We start from the raw sequence: 16,690 nt of genomic DNA, 5'->3' as shown, positions 1-16,690 counted from the left end.
CATAGTGTGTGTACAGTGAAGATGAGCACAGCATAGTGTGTGTACAGTGAAGATGAGCACAGCATAGTGTGTACAGTGAAGGTGTGCACAACATAGTGTGTACAGTGAAGATGAGCACAGCATAGTGTGTGTACAGTGAAGATGAGCACAGCATAGTGTGTACAGTGAAGGTGTGCACAGTGAAGGTGTGCACAGTATAGTGTGTGTACAGTGAAGATGAGCACAGCATAGTGTGTACAGTGAAGATGAGCACAGCATAGTGTGTGTACAGTGAAGATGAGCACAGCATAGTGTGTGTACAGTGAAGATGAGCACAGCATAGTGTGTGTACAGTGAAGATGAGCACAGCATAGTGTGTACAGTGAAGATGAGCATAGCATAGTGTGTACAGTGAAGGTGTGCATAGTATAGTGTGTGTACAGTGAAGATGAGCACAGCATAGTGTGTACAGTGAAGATGAGCATAGCATAGTGTGTGTACAGTGAAGATGAGCACAGCATAGTGTGTGTACAGTGAAGATGAGCACAGCATAGTGTGTACAGTGAAGATGAGCACAGCATAGTGTGTGTACAGAGAAGATGAGCACAGCATAGTGTGTGTACAGTGAAGATGTGCATAGTATAGTGTGTGTACAGTGAAGATGAGCACAGCATAGTGTGTGTACAGTGAAGGTGTGCATAGTATAGTGTGTACAGAGAAGATGTGCACAACATAGTGTGTACAGTGAAGATGAGCACAGCATAGTGTGTACAGTGAAGATGAGCACAACATAGTGTGTGTACAGTGAAGGTGTGCACAGCATAGTGTGTACAGTGAAGATGTGCACAACATAGTGTGTACAGTGAAGATGAGCACAGCATAGTGTGTGTACAGTGAAGATGAGCACAGCATAGTGTGTACAGTGAAGATGAGCACAGCATAGTGTGTACAGTGAAGATGAGCACAGCATAGTGTGTGTACAGTGAAGATGAGCACAGCATAGTGTGTACAGTGAAGATGAGCACAGCATAGTGTGTGTACAGTGAAGATGAGCATAGCATAGTGTGTACAGTGAAGATGAGCACAGCATAGTGTGTACAGTGAAGATGAGCACAGCATAGTGTGTACAGTGAAGGTGTGCACAACATAGTGTGTACAGTGAAGATGTGCACAACATAGTGTGTACAGTGAAGATGAGCACAGCATAGTGTGTACAGTGAAGATGAGCACAGCATAGTGTGTGTAGAGTGAAGAAGAGCACAGCATAGTGTGTGTACAGTGAAGATGAGCACAGCATAGTGTGTACAGTGAAGATGAGCACAGCATAGTGTGTGTACAGAGAAGATGAGCACAGCATAGTGTGTGTACAGTGAAGATGAGCACAGCATAGTGTACAGAGAAGATGAGCACAGCATAGTGTGTGTACAGTGAAGATGAGCACAGCATAGTGTGTGTACAGTGAAGATGAGCACAGCATAGTGTGTACAGTGAAGATGAGCACAGCATAGTGTGTGTACAGAGAAGATGAGCACAGCATAGTGTGTGTACAGTGAAGATGAGCACAGCATAGTGTGTGTACAGTGAAGATGAGCACAACATAGTGTGTGTACAGTGAAGGTGTGCACAGCATAGTGTGTGTACAGTGAAGATGAGCATAGCATAGTGTGTACAGTGAAGATGAGCACAGCATAGTGTGTGTACAGTGAAGATGAGCACAGCATAGTGTGTGTACAGTGAAGATGAGCACAGCATAGTGTGTACAGTGAAGATGAGCACAGCATAGTGTGTACAGTGAAGATGAGCACAGCATAGTGTGTGTACAGTGAAGAAGAGCACAGCATAGTGTGTACAGTGAAGATGAGCACAGCATAGTGTGTACAGTGAAGGTGTGCACAGTATAGTGTGTACAGTGAAGGTGTGCACAGCATAGTGTGTACAGTGAAGGTGTGCACAGCATAGTGTGTACAGTGAAGGTGTGCACAGTATAGTTATTGAATAGTGAAGATGAGCACAGCATAGTTATTGAATAGTGAAGATGTGCACAGCATAGTTTGCCTTCCTCTGCATTCCTCACTTGTCTCCAAGGGAAGGGAAATGTGACTCCTGCCTCCTCGGAGTTTTTAGTGTCTGTTCTGTAGCACAAGCCCTGATGATTACCTGTGCCTCTAGATTTCCTGAGAGCAGTAGAGTGAGCTTCATGTAAATGGATTCTTTTAAATCTCTAGCAATCTGGGTGTGTGTGGTAGTGCACCACTTTAATCCCAGCACCAGGGAGGCAGAGTCAAGTGGGTCTCTGTGATTAGGGGCCAGCCTGGTCTACATAGAGAATTCTAAAATAGCCAGAGCTATGCAAAGAGATCCGTCTCAAACAAACAATCTAGCAGGAGATGAAGGTTAGCTCAGTTGGAAAGTTTTTTACATTAATTTGTGAGGGTCTAACCTCCACACTCAAAACAAGCTAATAAAATAAGTCACAGACATTTAATCCTAGTACTTGGGAGGCAGAGGCAGGTGGATCTCTGTGAGTCCAAGGCCAGCTTGATCTTCAGGACAGCCAACGCTATACAAAGAAACCCTGACTTGAAAAATATAAATAGTTATAAGTACTCAAAAATACTAACATTGTGTTGTTTACCGCTCTAGCTGACAGCGTAAACCTGGGAGAGCCAGCCTAAAAATTAGGCAGACTAAAGCCTCATGCAATAGTCAACTTATTCAGAGCATCAGACAATTTATATTCTGATATTAAGAAGAGACACGTGAATAAAGTGTACAGTCACAAGGACAATCCCCATGTGGCAAAAACGTGTTTTTCCAATATAGGTGTATAAACAAATCACATTATCCAGTTGTAGTGAATGAGCTAAAGTGAACTCCTATCTGTTACACTTGGGAGGGGCAGGAAAGCACATTCCAAGAACAATTCCGTGTTTTGAAGAAACTGAGGTCACAAGATTCTTGTCTTGGAGTTTCCTCACGAGCACTGTGAATTCTCCTTACATGACTCCATTCTTGAACTGTGTTCCAGCACTGAACATCGGGCATCAAAGCAGTACAACTGGAAGCATGGGATACCATTTCTTTGCTTACCATTTGGGAAGTGTTTGTTTGTTTATTTGTTTTTTGATGATGAAGTGCTCAGAATGAGAATCCTTCTCCAAACAGGCTGAGTACCAGTTTTGGAAAAGAAAGTCTAGAAATGTGTTACAGGTATTGTAAACATGATTATGCCCTTTAGTTCATTCCTAGGTATTTATGTCAAAAATAGTCATCGATGCCTATAAAGATGTAATTGCAGATTTATTTTTAATTATTTTAAAAATTGGGAAAGAATCAAAATTGCCTACATTGCAGAATCATATCAATTATGGTATATGAGTGTGATAGAATATTTCAAAACCCTTAAACATCATGCTTTGAAGAAAGGGCTAGGGTGTAGCTCAGTGGTAGAACATTTATGCTGTATGTGCAAGGCTGGGGATTCATCCCTAGCACTGCAAAAACAAATGAGAAAAAGAAGATTCAATATAGTTAATTTTCCCCTCTCCTTCTTCTTGTCCATATAATTCTTAATTGTTTATTTATTGTGAGAAACTACTCCTTAGGAACACAGATTAGTGATGAACTTCTATGGAGCTCAATCCAAAGAATTCTCTGCGTTCTCAAATCACTTTGCACTCTGAAAGATACCAACCTAACTTGTATCTTCAAATCTTTCATGGACTCATTTTCTGAAGAAATCTGCATATGCCTTCTTTCTTGGTTCAGCCACACCAAACTTACAGGACACCGCAACTCCCAGGACCACAATAAATACACCAACAGTAGGAACCCACAGACTCCTGGCCAGAAGACCACACACCTGAAGTCTCCACAGCAAGCTGGAAGTCATGGCAGTAAATGTCCTCCACACCAATGTTCTCCCAGTTCATATGGATGGCGTTCCCCAGCGTGCAGGTGCACAAGGACATGGAAGACCCAGAGCAACAACCAAAGGAAATTACTTCTTTTTAAAATAAAATTTTATGGCACAGCCTAGGTTTGCCTCAAACTTGTGATCCTCTTGACTCGGCCTCCCAAATGCTAGATTACAGGTGTGTACAGCCACACCCAACCTAAGACAAGCTCATAATACTTCAATTTATAAAAGAAATATATGTAAATAATTAGGGTTTATCTCTGGGTATCTGAAATTCATTCATGCTTTAAAACATTTTCTAAATGGACACAGAGCATTTTTACTAGAAAACTGAAGGCGTAAGTCACAAACAATGCCACACCAGTTTGGAATTATGATTCATAGGGTGGTATTTATTTAAAGGGGAAAAAACTTACAGATCACCCACCAACAGCCCTCTACACAACCATGAAGGGAGTCTAGTCGCTGGCGGAGCAGGAAGTGAAGAGAGCGAGGAGAAGGAAGTGGCCGCTTTTTTAAAGGGAGAGAGACCACGCCCCAATGGGCTGGTATCTCAGCGGCTATAGGCTGGAGGAGTGGGAGGACCTCCCGCAACAGAAAACAGTTATTTTAAATGGCATCCTTGTGGGTTTTGTTTTGTGTTGTGGTAAGGACACTAAGCATGAGCTACACCACTGAGGACTGAACGCGGGGCTTTCTCTCCAAGCTAAACCCTGCCCCTAAAATGTCTTTTTTGAATAGGAGAGCCCGTCACAAATAACACATATTATGTGACTCCATTTATATTGAATTTCTGGATCAGAAAAATCCATAGAACAGAAGGTAAGTTAGTGCTTTCACAGGGAAGAGGGAGGGGCCAGTCGATGACTGCTAAGGGGGCTGGGTGGCTTTGGATATGAAGTCAAGTTTGGAAAGTAGTGGGGCTGATGCCCACCCTCGTGAATGTACTAAAAAGTACTGGATAGTAATGCTTACAGTAAACTTCATGGTATGTGGTCTATCTCAATACGCTGTGTGTCTTAGGAATAAATGCAGTTAGAAGAGCTCAGAACAGGGACTGGGAGATGGTGGGTGAGAGAAGGTAAGAACAAGGTAGGGACTGTATTAAGCTATATTTAAAAACTACAGCTATCAGAGATGCCCATGAAGCTGGAGAGGGATGGTGCACACCTTTAGTTCCCAGCACTCAGAAGGCAGGGCAGGTGAATCTCTGTGAGGTTGAAGCCTGCCTGGTCTACAGAGCTAGTTCCAGGACAGCCAGGACTACACAGAGAAACCCTGTCTCAAAAAAAAAGAAAGAAAGTAAAGAAAAAGAAAAGAAGGAAGGAAGAAAGAAAGAAAAAAGAAACAAATAGAAATACACGTATATGACTCTTTTTGTCTTTAGGGTTGTTTTTCTTTTTTGTTTACTTATTGTTTATTTTTGAGACTGTAACTTAATTGCATATATATATTCCTAAATATAACCTTTTGAGTCCCTATAATCACTTGCATGTGTGTTTCCAGGGCTGACCATTTAGCACCAGACAACTAATTGGTGTGTTCTTCTGGGGCGAGCCACCTCTCCTGCTCCTGACTTTACTCAGTTGCCTTATAATTCATTGTGTAGAGAGAGTTGAGGCCTTGTGGGCTTTCACCTTTACCATATCCTTGTTCAGCTCACATGTGGGCAGTCACATTGGTGAGACTTTTTCTGATGTTCCTGAGAGACACAATCTCACAGCAAAGTTCCCGATCTTCTGGCTCTTACATTCTTTCCACCCCTTTTTGGTTCAGGGTAGTTTTTTTGTGGGGGAGGAGGTTGTTGGAGAGTTCTTTGTATATTCTGGATATTTAACCTCTGGCAGATGTACAGCTAGCTAAGGTTTGCTCCTATCCTGTGGGCTTCTTCTTCTTCCCGTTATTTCTTTAGCTGTGCAAAAGCTTTTTAAGTTCGTTGAAATGAAGCAATAAAATAAAGCAGGTCAGGGATTTGTAATCTAGATTTTTGTTAGGAGATAGGTTTCACAAATATTCATCTTATTATGATTCATAATGTGAATATATTCTTTGCGTTGAATGTTATATTATGGCATGTAACTTGGGGATGGGAAGTCTGAGGAAAAGGTGGCAAAAATTCATTACAGTCAATAATTAAACCAGCTATTTTCTGGAAAGAAAAAAAAACCTAAAAGTGGAAAATAATTGGAAGCGAATTTTTCTGTAACTACAGCACTCAGAATTCACTTTAGAATTCTGTCGAGTGGGTCCCCTCATGCCTCTGCTCTCCTCCTTCCAAACTGTGAGGCAGTTAGCAAGCTAAAAACTTCCTTTAAACTGTGTCTTTGTATAAACTGGGCATGGTACCCCACACCTTTAATCCCAGCACTTGGGAGGCAGAGGGTGAATCTGAGTTCAGCTTGGTCCACATAGTGAGTTCCAAGCCAGCCAGAGCTACATAGTGAAGTCCTGTCTCAAATAAATAAATAATATATAGACATGAAAGTATTGATAAAGCATGTTTCATAAAAAGACTTCAATACCTTTTCTCTGATTTATACATACTGTAGGTAACTCAGTTTGCTCATGTTCTCATAGTCCTTAATTTTACAAGACAGTAAATAGGGACTTCTTGTCATCAATGTTTTTACCATCTTAAACCAGAGTAACATCAGGCCGACACTGCTAAACCTGAGACATCTTGTCTCAGATGAACAGGCCAACTCTAGCCAACCTCATGTTTTTGTTAGGGAAGTGCTCAGGTCCATCCTCTAAAGCACATGTTGGGGTCACTGTAGCACAACAGAGACCTTTCAGTTAACACCCTGCTCAACCAGCGTTGTTTCCAACCTGGGCCTCTCCAGAGGTGTGCTGACCCTTGGCTTAGATAAAACCATGAAAGATCTGTTGTTCAAATCCTGTTTGGGTCTTGCATTTCAGACAGCAAGGAACAAGGCTTTAAGTGTCTTGGATTTGCTTGAAATTTTATCTGAATCCATTCTGTTTTTCGTTTCGTATTATTTGAAATTCAAGAAGCAGAAGATGCCTGCACAATCACTGAGAAAAAGACAGGTTTGAGCTATGTTTGGACTTGTTAACTAAGACCTTTATTTTCTCCTTTGGAGGGAAAAAAAAGTCAGTCTGGAGACATCTGGTTTTGAATCTGGACAGAACACCCCACATTGCAGGCAGCTTCTGTTATTCCATGCCTTAGTTCCCACAGACAAGCAGGACAACGTGCTAATCCAATAGCAATCAGCCTAGGACATCAGGCCATTTTGAGCTCTGTGTATGTGTTCTTTTTTGAGACAGGTCTCTTGAGGGCTACAATTCAAAGAATGTAAAATGTTCTGATTTATTTATTGTCTTCTGAGAGACTCTTTTTCTTGACTTCATTATAAATATAGATTCCCATGAGGGCTGCAGAGACGGCTCATTGTGTAAGAACCCCTGCTGCTCTTCCAAAGGACCCAAATTTGGTTTCCAGCACCCGCTTCCAGCAGCTCACAACTCCCTATAATCTAGCTCTGAGTATTCAACACTCTCTTCTTGCCTCTTTGGATACCCCCAACGCACACACACACACACACACACACACACACACACACACATAAATATAAATAAAAATAAAAACTTTTTTTTAAAAAAGAGATTCCCAATGAAAAATGACTATTATCAAGGTCTTTGCCAGAAAGCTGTATCTGATACAGTGGGTTGTAAAGACGTGTAAAACAGCCTAGGTCTTAATCTTAAAAACTGAAACAGCAGTAGAATTTGTTGAAAAATAAAGGTAAAGAATTTTGATTTCCCCAGCTTTGACACACACTCACTTTCACCCAGTGTCCATCCTTCCAGCTGGTTTGCCTTGAAGCCCCCTCTCACTTTCCCACTAGAATGTGTATGGCACAAAGGTGAGACTTGCAGCCATAAGAACTGCAATCAGAGCAAAACTGAAACAAAAGCTCTGGCCTGTAGCTTGCACATCAAGCGGGAAGACCGTATCCTCTCGTCTCGGTGGATCCCAGAGAAGCAGCCATGACATTCTTTGCCCATCAGTACCTTCCCTGGCAACGCTGGAGAAAACTAGAAATTATTCTAAGATATGACATGACATGAAACCATAGTTCTGCCACTGTAGAAATGAGTGGTCGCAGCAGACCCAGGACAGCTCTCCTTAGCAACTCCTTATAAGACTGCCATGGGCTGGCACTGATGGATAGGCATGGTTCGCTGTGCCTGTAGGATTTTTGCAAATACTGGCTCATGTCGAACACCTCCTTTCCTTCTGAGTACCTGCAATGTAGCCCGTGCTAGGCAAAGGGTCCTGTGAGACCAGGCTCTAGAAAAACCCTAGGTGTGGCATCACTCGTGAGGTTTCCTTGCTGGCAATATTCACAGCACATTGCTGTCCTCTGGGTGAAGCCTGCCTTCCTCTGGACTTTAGCCCATCGGCCGTTTCCCCCTCTGCTCATTCTGCTTTATAGCCTTTTATGCCATATAATCTGTGAGTAGGAGCCAGGTGTAGAAGTGGTACATGCCTATGATCCCAGCCCTTGAGAGGCCAAGGAAGGAGGATTGAGAGTTCCAGGCCAGCAGGGACTAGGCAGTGAGGCTCTTGTCTCAAAACATAAAAATTAAAAAACAAAAAAGCACTACCCTGTAACTAGAAGTAATTGTGAGTGAGTCCTCCTGGTGATCACCGTGTTTAGATATATTGGGGAGTGGAGCAGCGACACAGGCCACAGCATGATTGTGCCTTGAAGACATTATGCCAGGTGAATTCAAGGCGAGTCAGAAAAACCACATGTTATATGATTGTGTTTACATGAGAGGTCTAGAACAGGAAAATCACAGAATAGCATTAGTGGTTACCAGGAGTTTGGGGGTGGGGGTGAGAAGGCAGGAAGGAATGTTTAAAAGGTACAGAGAATCCTATTGGGGTAAAAAAAAGAAACTATTCTGTAATTAGATAGTAGTGATAGACACTAAATTACCGTGAAAATGACTTGGTGGTTGTTCTATTTTTTTTTAGATTTATTTTTATTTTATGTGTGTGATGTCTTACCTCCTTGTATGTCTATGCAATCCATGCATACCTGGTGCACATTGAAGCCAGAAGAAGGCATTGGATCCCCTGGAACTGGCGTTACAGATGTTGGGCATTGAACCCAGGTCCTCTGGAAGAGCAGCAAGTGCTCTTGCCACTAAGCCACCTTTCCAGGCCCTTGAAACTAATTTTAAATGATATATTTTATATTATAAGAATTTTACCTCAGTTTTTAAAAAGCCAAGATAGCCAGGTACATGCCAGTAATCATATCACACAAGAGGCTGAGACAGGAGAATTGCTGATTTTGTAGTCAGCCAGGGCTACATGGTGAAAACTGGTCTCAAAAAAAGAAGCCCAAAACCATTTTTACAGTATTATGATGGTGTTTATAATTTGTCAGCCATTGTTATGGTTGTGCTAAGTCTGAAATAATCCTAAGTTTTAGTTAAAGTAAGTTCCTGAGTAAATTTGTTTTCTGCAGAGTGTGCTGTCCTTTCTGTTTTGATCCTTTTTTTTTCATGTTGATATCCTGTACAGCCATTCCTGTCACACGTCTGTCTGCATCTTCGAGACCGTATTTTAGCATATCTGGAGGGACTCACTTGATCTGTGCACCAAGAAAGTGACATTGCTTTTAGTTTTATCTTTGCTAGAAGTGGGCATCTTTCCTGGGTTTGTGGACCTTTATATATCACTTCAGTGAGACACTGGTATAGCTGCGTGGCAGGTTAGAAAAAAGTTCATCTGGTTGTCTCATTTTCTTTAGAATTGGTAAGAGATCTTTGTGGTTGACCATCTATTTTTATGTCTACCAACATTACACACTCCTATAGTGAGGTCTGAAGAAGCCTATGGGAGCAAGCATCCGGATTACCCTCAGAGCTGCCTGCTGCACCATTGTGCCCACCCACTGGCTCTGTGGCATTCACCTTTACCTTGATACATAGCATGCTCAGAGCTGGGTTTTCTTTTGGTTGTGTCTTGATCTCTTCCTAGGAGCAATGAACCTGATCTCTCTTGGACCACTCCTCTACCATCTCGTCTCCTCACAGTGGGATAGAGGTCACGTTGAGATGATAGAAATGAACGGGGTCTGGTGGTTCAGCCCTGCAGTTTGAGTATCAGATCAAGACCAACCTCAGCTTCACAGTTAGTTAAGGGCCTGCATGGGCTACCCCAGACCTTATGTCAGTGTAATAAAACAAGATGATAGGAATTTAATTTGTGGGCTGGCGGGTGCAGCTCAGGGGTCGAAGGCTTGCCTAGTGTGCACAAAGTCCTGGCTTTGATCTCCAGGACTGCATAAACCAGGCATGATGGCCCAGCCTGTAATGTCAGCACTCAGGAAACAGAAGCAGGAGAATCAGGCAAGTCAAGATCATCCTCAGCTACCTAAGCCCAGTACGTGAGACCTTGTGTCAGAGAATAAAGAGGGGCTTTACAGATAAACTGCACACTGCAATTCGGGGCGCCGTTCCTACCTCCACAGCCTGCCACTTGTGTTCATGGTTGTGTACCCCAGGCCAGCTGGCTCACAGGCTCTCAGGGAGTCCCCTGTTTCCTCCTCCCGTTTCACCATCGGAGAACTAGGATTGCAGTTGCACGCTGCAGTGCATAGCATTAAATAGGTTCTGGAAATTCAAACTTGGGTCTTCACATTGGTGTGACAGTGTCTATAGAAGGAGCTGTGGGCTGCTTCCCAGCTCCCGGCCACCGGCTAGCTTTACACCCAAAATAACAACACAAACTGTATTCTTCTAAACACTGCCTGGCCTGTTAGTTCTAGCCTCTTAGTGGCTAATTCTCACATATTGATTAACCCATTTCTATTAATGTGTGTAGCACCACGAGGTGGTGGCTTACTGGGGAAGATTCAGCATGTCTGACCTGACATCTGGATCCGTGATGTCTGAGCCAGAGAGGAGAGGCATGGCAATTGCCTCACTTCCTTCTTCCTCCCAGCATTCTGTTCTGTCTACTCCACCCACCTAAGGGCTGGCCTATCAAATGGCCAAGGCAGTTTCTTTATTAACCAATGAAATCAACACAAAACAGAAGACCCTCCCACATCAAGTATCCATTGAGCCATCTCCAGCCTTAAAACTTCTTTGGTATTTTATTTTGTTTTATTTTTCTCTTTTCTGGTAGCAACTGGGAAATTTCATTTGAAGGTCCAGTTTTGGTGTTTTCTGAAATTGAAGACTTTGTACTAAATATCCTTTTCTTCTGGGAACTATCACAGATCTATCCTGGGAGTACCCCACCTGTCCCCTCCTGTGTCACAGCGCCTGCCCCCTTGTCCTACTCTGCCACGGTCCCTGAGCATCTCTGAGGTTCTGAGTAAGGTCATAAAGTCTCTTACTCTGAGTGTGAATTTTTTAAAAAAATATTTAATTTCTAGAGTTTTTGCTGTAGATACTTTCAACCACATTGGAGATTCCTAGTATCTTCCTTGTGGTTTTGTCTTTTATTTCAGTTAATGCTTCTGACACAGATGTTTACAGCGCCAAGTGGATATTCTCATTTTTTTTTCTTTGTGTCATATCTTGGTGCTTCTTATTTTCACCCCATCCTGATCATTTGTTTTTCCTGTAGTTATTTTAGGTTGACACTTAACCTGAAAATCCCTGAAATAAGGAAGCTTGGCGCACTCATGTGGCTATTAATATAGCTTCTATAATTCTTGTTATCTTAATTCTGTTTTTAGTATTCTTACTGGTTTCCTATTTCCCAAGTTTCTGCTCATCCAATTCAACAACAGGTCAGTCAGTTGTTTTGCTTTTTTTTTATCTTTGTGTGTAGATCTGTGGAGCCAGTTCTTTAATGAGAAATGGTCTATCTCTCTCTCCTCATTTATTTATTTACTCACTTGCGTGTTTGTTTATTTATTTGTCTGGCTTTTAGTCTCTTTATTATTTCAGCTGGCTCTGTTGTAATCAGAAATCAGAATTGTTCAGCTATGTTCAGCTGTTCTCACCAAGAGTGCTTTCCAGGGAAGATGCATTAGAGGTCTGTGCACTGGCCAGATGAGCATGCATCTCCCCTCAGGTCCCTATCACTGTAATAAAATACCTGAGGCTGAAGCTTTTATAAAGAAAAGCAAGCTGGTAGGCATTGCGTGGGGGGGTATGGAGACAGAAGAGTCTCTGGAACTCACCAGTCAGCTTTCCTCCCTACCTAAATCCATGAGCTCTAAGTGAAGTGAGAGACACTGTCTTAGAAATAAGGTGAGTGGGCAGGCAGGATGGTTCAGTGCTACCCACATCTGGGTGGGTCTTCCTACCCCAGGCCTTCCTAAAGTTCCTTATTGACACTGTCTTCTAAGGTGATGCCATATTGTGTCAGGTTGATGGTTAAAACTGACCTTTACAAACTGTTCGCTTTAAAATATTTTTTTCTCTTACTAAAAATACTCAAGGGTCAGTGTGATGGCTCAGCCGTAAAGGTTCTTGTGGCCAAGCTTGATGACCTGAGTTCAGGCCCTGGGATCCACACGGTGGAAGGAGAGAACTAACTCCTGGAAGTTGTCTTCTGACTTCCACATTGTACACACACACACACACACACACAGTAAATGGAAAAGAAAACTATCCAAGTTGAAGTGCTAAAGCATCGTAATATGAACAAATTATGTTGTTTTCTACAAAATTGTCTGTCCACACAAGCCAGCAGCGTGGGTCTAACTCATTTGGATTCTTAGGGTTTTTAAGACCATGGTAGCAGGTCATCAATCCACTGGAGTTTTAATTCTGGAAGGCTGTGGTATCATCAGTGTGAACTCACCCTCAAGAAAGATGATGTCTGAACCATGGTTGGGGTAGGGAATGTGTGAGGAAGTCCACAGTTGACACATGAGTGCTGAGCCTTGGGACGTTAGGCTAAGTGAAATCAGCTAGTCAGCAGAAGGGCACGTGTTGTGTAGCTGAGAGAAATAAATGGTCTCCGTGATGTTGAAGGATGAGTATAAGGAGGAAGAACCTTTGAGGGAAGTTTAGCAGAATCCATTGAAATGTATTCCACATATATCGAGACGACTGCATATCAGGATGGTTATTACACCAGTGCTCACAGCCAAGCCTGGCGGCAACAGCAGCAGCTCTGAGCAGTCTTAGTGGGCCTCCTTGTGTTAGCAGAGAATGGAATGCACACTGCTGATGGAAGAGAAGGTAGCAGCTGTTTGTCATGTGAGTACCTCTTGTAGGTACACTTAATCTTGACTACAGCCCTCTGTGTTCCAGATTGTGTTGCTTTTCTTGTTACCATGGTAGAATGCCCGATAAGAAGCCACTTAAGGGAGAAAGAATTTATTGGGGGCTCATATTTTGAGAGGATACAGTCCATTGTGATGTCCATGGCCGCAGGCAGCCCATGGTGGTAGGAACATGCAGCTTAGGGCCCCTCATTATATCTCTCTGGAACCAAAAAGCAGAGGAAGGAGCACTCTAGTGCCCAACTGACTTTCTCTTTTGTCTGTTGGTTCAGTCCAGGACCCCAGTCCATGACACAGGGCTACCCATGTTCAGAGTAGGGCTTCTTCCCACTGTAGTATTTTATCTATGTGTGGTGAGACCTCTAGATAAGCATGCAAACCATGCTGGTATTTGCACAAAAGCAAGGTGAGTGTGTGAGTGTGTGTGTGTGTGTGTGTGTGTGTGTGTGTGTGTGTGTGTGTGTCATACACATCAAGCAGTACTGTTCATGGAACATATGATGATGGCACTGTCTAGTAGCCATAGGCAAGGTGAGGCTGTTGAGCACTTCAAAAGTGGCTAATGGGGCTGAGGAATTACATTTGTATGCGTTAATTCCAATTAATTAGTGACTATTGTATTGGCCAGTGTGAATGGAAGCAAAAGGAAAGAATGGCTAGTGTGGCTTTCAAACCCTGCCTTTACAAAGCTCTGCAGAAATGTTAGTGGGAGGAATCAATTCCATAACTCGCCGTTTTAAAACTGCTGCTACAACCCAGCCACTTGGTAAGAGACAGGACACTAAAGGCCAGAATTGGTGAGTCATCTTCCTGGAGCCATAGTCACACCACAGCTTTTATGACGGAGGAAAGAGGTCACAATCTGAATCGTTTTTTCCCTCATTTAGGTAATAAAGGAAAGAAAGAACAAGCCTAGACTTGTGTCTCTTGGGTTCCCAGAGCTGTGTAGGGAATCCTGGCAGTGACTCGCTCATTCTTTGAGGGCAGCCACATCTTGTCCCCTCTACTTTCTAGAATCCAATATGTCTTGTCCTGCTTACTGCTTTCCATCTGGTGTGCCATACAGGACCGTGTTTCATTATGTTTGTATGTCCCTCAGCACTTTATACACAAAGAGACTACAAATTATTATATTATAGCTATTATATTTATATTATAGCCATTATAGCTTACAGATACAATACCCTCCGGCAGATTCTACCCTGTTTGGATTGCATATAAAGTGTCCCCAATGGCTCAAGTGTTAATGGCTTGGGTCCAGCTGGTGGTGCTGTTAAGGAATGACTGAATTATGGATGTATGGTCAAGCTCATAGCTGAATGGGTATTAGGAGGCAGGACCTAGTCGGAAGGGTCAGTCATATGGGGCAGGACTTGAAGAGTATATCTTGTTCTTACCCTTGACTCTCCTTTTCATCCCGACTTCCCAGAAGTGAGTAGCTTTCCCTCTGCTGTCCCCTTGCCGTAGGCATAAACAGTGGGCTGTGGTCACGAGCTCAAATGAACCTTTCTTCCCTTAAGTTGTTTTCTCCGGTATAATGTCACCGTTAAAGCTGACCGAGGAAGACTCCCTGCCTAGAGAGTTGAGTCATTACTGAAGATGGCTCCTAAGATTCTTTTCCGATCCTTGACTGACTTACTGGATGTAGATAAGCTGCAGCTAGAAGCAATGGAGGAATTCTGGGATGCTAGCCCATAACTGAAACTGGAAGGTGGATACAACTGACAAATGTTACTTTTTAGAAAAAGTAATTAAAGGAGAGTAAAATTATTTAAAAGTAGGTAACTGACTTAATAGAAAGGTTACTTTTTAGTTACTCTTCTCTCCCCTGACAAAACACCTAGGCAAAGTAAAGGAAGAAAGGGTTTCCTCTTGCCTCGGACTGTGAGGGTGCAGTCTGGTTATGGTAGGAAAGTCAGGGAGGCAGGAACCTGAAGCAGCTGATTCCAAAGTCAGGAAACAGAGGGACGAATGCCCCTGTTGGCTTTTTCTAGTCGGGACTCCAGACTAGGAAATAGTGCTGCTCAGATTTAGGGTTGTCACCACCTTGGTAAGCCTGCTCTAAAAACCCTCACTTGTTTGCCTTGAGATTTGTTCCCATTAGGATTCTAAATCTTATCAAGTTCACAATCAGGATTAATCCTCACAGTAGTAGAGGAAAAAAAATCTGGGGGAAGAAAATTTCAGGCTCCTCTGAGGCATAGGTCACGGTCTAGCCTGGGGATTCCTTGTAGAGAATCTAGGATGCAGTAGGAGAGGCAGCTGCTGAGTTAACCCTGTCATCTTCCTTCAGGGTTGGCTGTGCGAGTCTAGCAGGCACCACAGGAAGGAGCAGTACTGGCCTGTGCTTGGACCAGCCATGTGGCCCTGGAGTTCCTGGACAGCAGGGCCCAAAGCGGTGGTGTGCAGATGTGGAGGCCCCAGGAAGGGAATGTGGGTGGAGTCTGCTGCTTGTAGCTGAAAGGAGGACCCTAAGTGAGAAACAAGAAGGCTCGGTTCTCTCTTAAACCCTTTGTTTTTTTTTGTTTGTTTGTTTGTTTTTGGTTTTTCGAGACAGGGTTTCTCTGTGGTTTTGGAGCCTGTCCTGGAACTAGCTCTTGTAGACCAGGCTGGTCTCGAACTCACAGAGATCCGCCTACCTCTGCCTCCCAAGTGCTGGGATTAAAGGCGTGCGCCACCACCGCCTTGCTTCAGCGAATACCGCCCATGGCTTTGTGTTTAAAGAGTCACGGTCATAGAAGCAGTAGCGTACAAGCACACCATAGTAGCGTCCAGCGGGATCTTCTTACCGAGATAGCCCAGATAGCCCTCAGAAAAGCAAAATGTCCTGCGCCCCAGAGACCTGATGGGGTCGGATGGAGACTGATCTTTTCCCTGTCCTTTTATTATTATTATTTTTTAGTTTATTAGTTAGTTCTCCAATAAATTAGTTGGTGCCAGCCAGAGATGAGGGACATCTCCTCCACTCACAGGCCAGTCTCCTCTGAAACCCAGGAACACCCAGAAGTAACGCTCACTGGTTTATCAGACAAACTTCCAGAAGCTGCCATCTAAAGTTAGCCATCTTAACCTCTCATTCCAGCCACTGTTTCCATCTCAGGGATAGGCCGTGCAGTAATCTCCCTAAACATCTCTGGAGACAGCCACCCCCAGTGGAGTGAGTGTTCCTTTCCAAAATCCCTTGTGTTTATCCCTCTGGTTCTTGCCCTGTAAAACAACACACAGCCCTTCCTAGGCTGACTAGTTATGCTCAGGGGTCAGCTCTCCCAGGCCTCAACCCCTCTGTTCCTCCAATGGGAGCAAAGACTGAGAGGAGTTGTGTTAACAGTGAACTTGCTCAAATATGTTCAAATTAATCTCTAACCCTCACGGCATATTTCTTTCTTTTTTTTAGTTTTTCAAGACAGAGTCTCTCTGTGTAGTTTTGGAGCCTGTCCAGGAACTTGCTCTGTTGACCAGGCTGGCCTTGAACTCACAATAATCCAGCTGCCTCCGTCTCCTGAGTGTTGGGATTAAAGGCGTGCGCCAGAACCAGCCGGCACCCTAATGCTAT

The 16,690-nt window shown here is 43.4% G+C and overlaps 1 protein-coding gene across 5 annotated transcripts in view; it reads left to right on the top strand.

Moving 5' to 3' along the window:
* The window catches only part of Specc1 (sperm antigen with calponin homology and coiled-coil domains 1), a 277,277-nt gene that overhangs the window by 219,668 nt on the left and 40,919 nt on the right, over positions 1-16,690 (top strand). The window contains exon 13 of one of the 5 annotated variants that reach the window (XM_075992245.1): positions 3,748-3,871. The exons of the other annotated variants lie outside the window; for them this stretch is intronic. Within the exon in view, the coding sequence (XP_075848360.1) occupies positions 3,748-3,792 (45 nt within the window). The 3' untranslated portion in view covers positions 3,793-3,871. Of the gene's footprint in view, positions 1-3,747; positions 3,872-16,690 lie in introns of those variants that run through there. 5 annotated transcript variants of the gene reach the window in all.

This window comes from Microtus pennsylvanicus, chromosome 11, assembly GCF_037038515.1.
Source record: "Microtus pennsylvanicus isolate mMicPen1 chromosome 11, mMicPen1.hap1, whole genome shotgun sequence".
Lineage (NCBI taxonomy): Eukaryota > Metazoa > Chordata > Mammalia > Rodentia > Cricetidae > Microtus > Microtus pennsylvanicus.
Note: the sequence above shows the minus strand (reverse complement) of the source record. Positions and strands in the feature narration are given on the sequence as shown.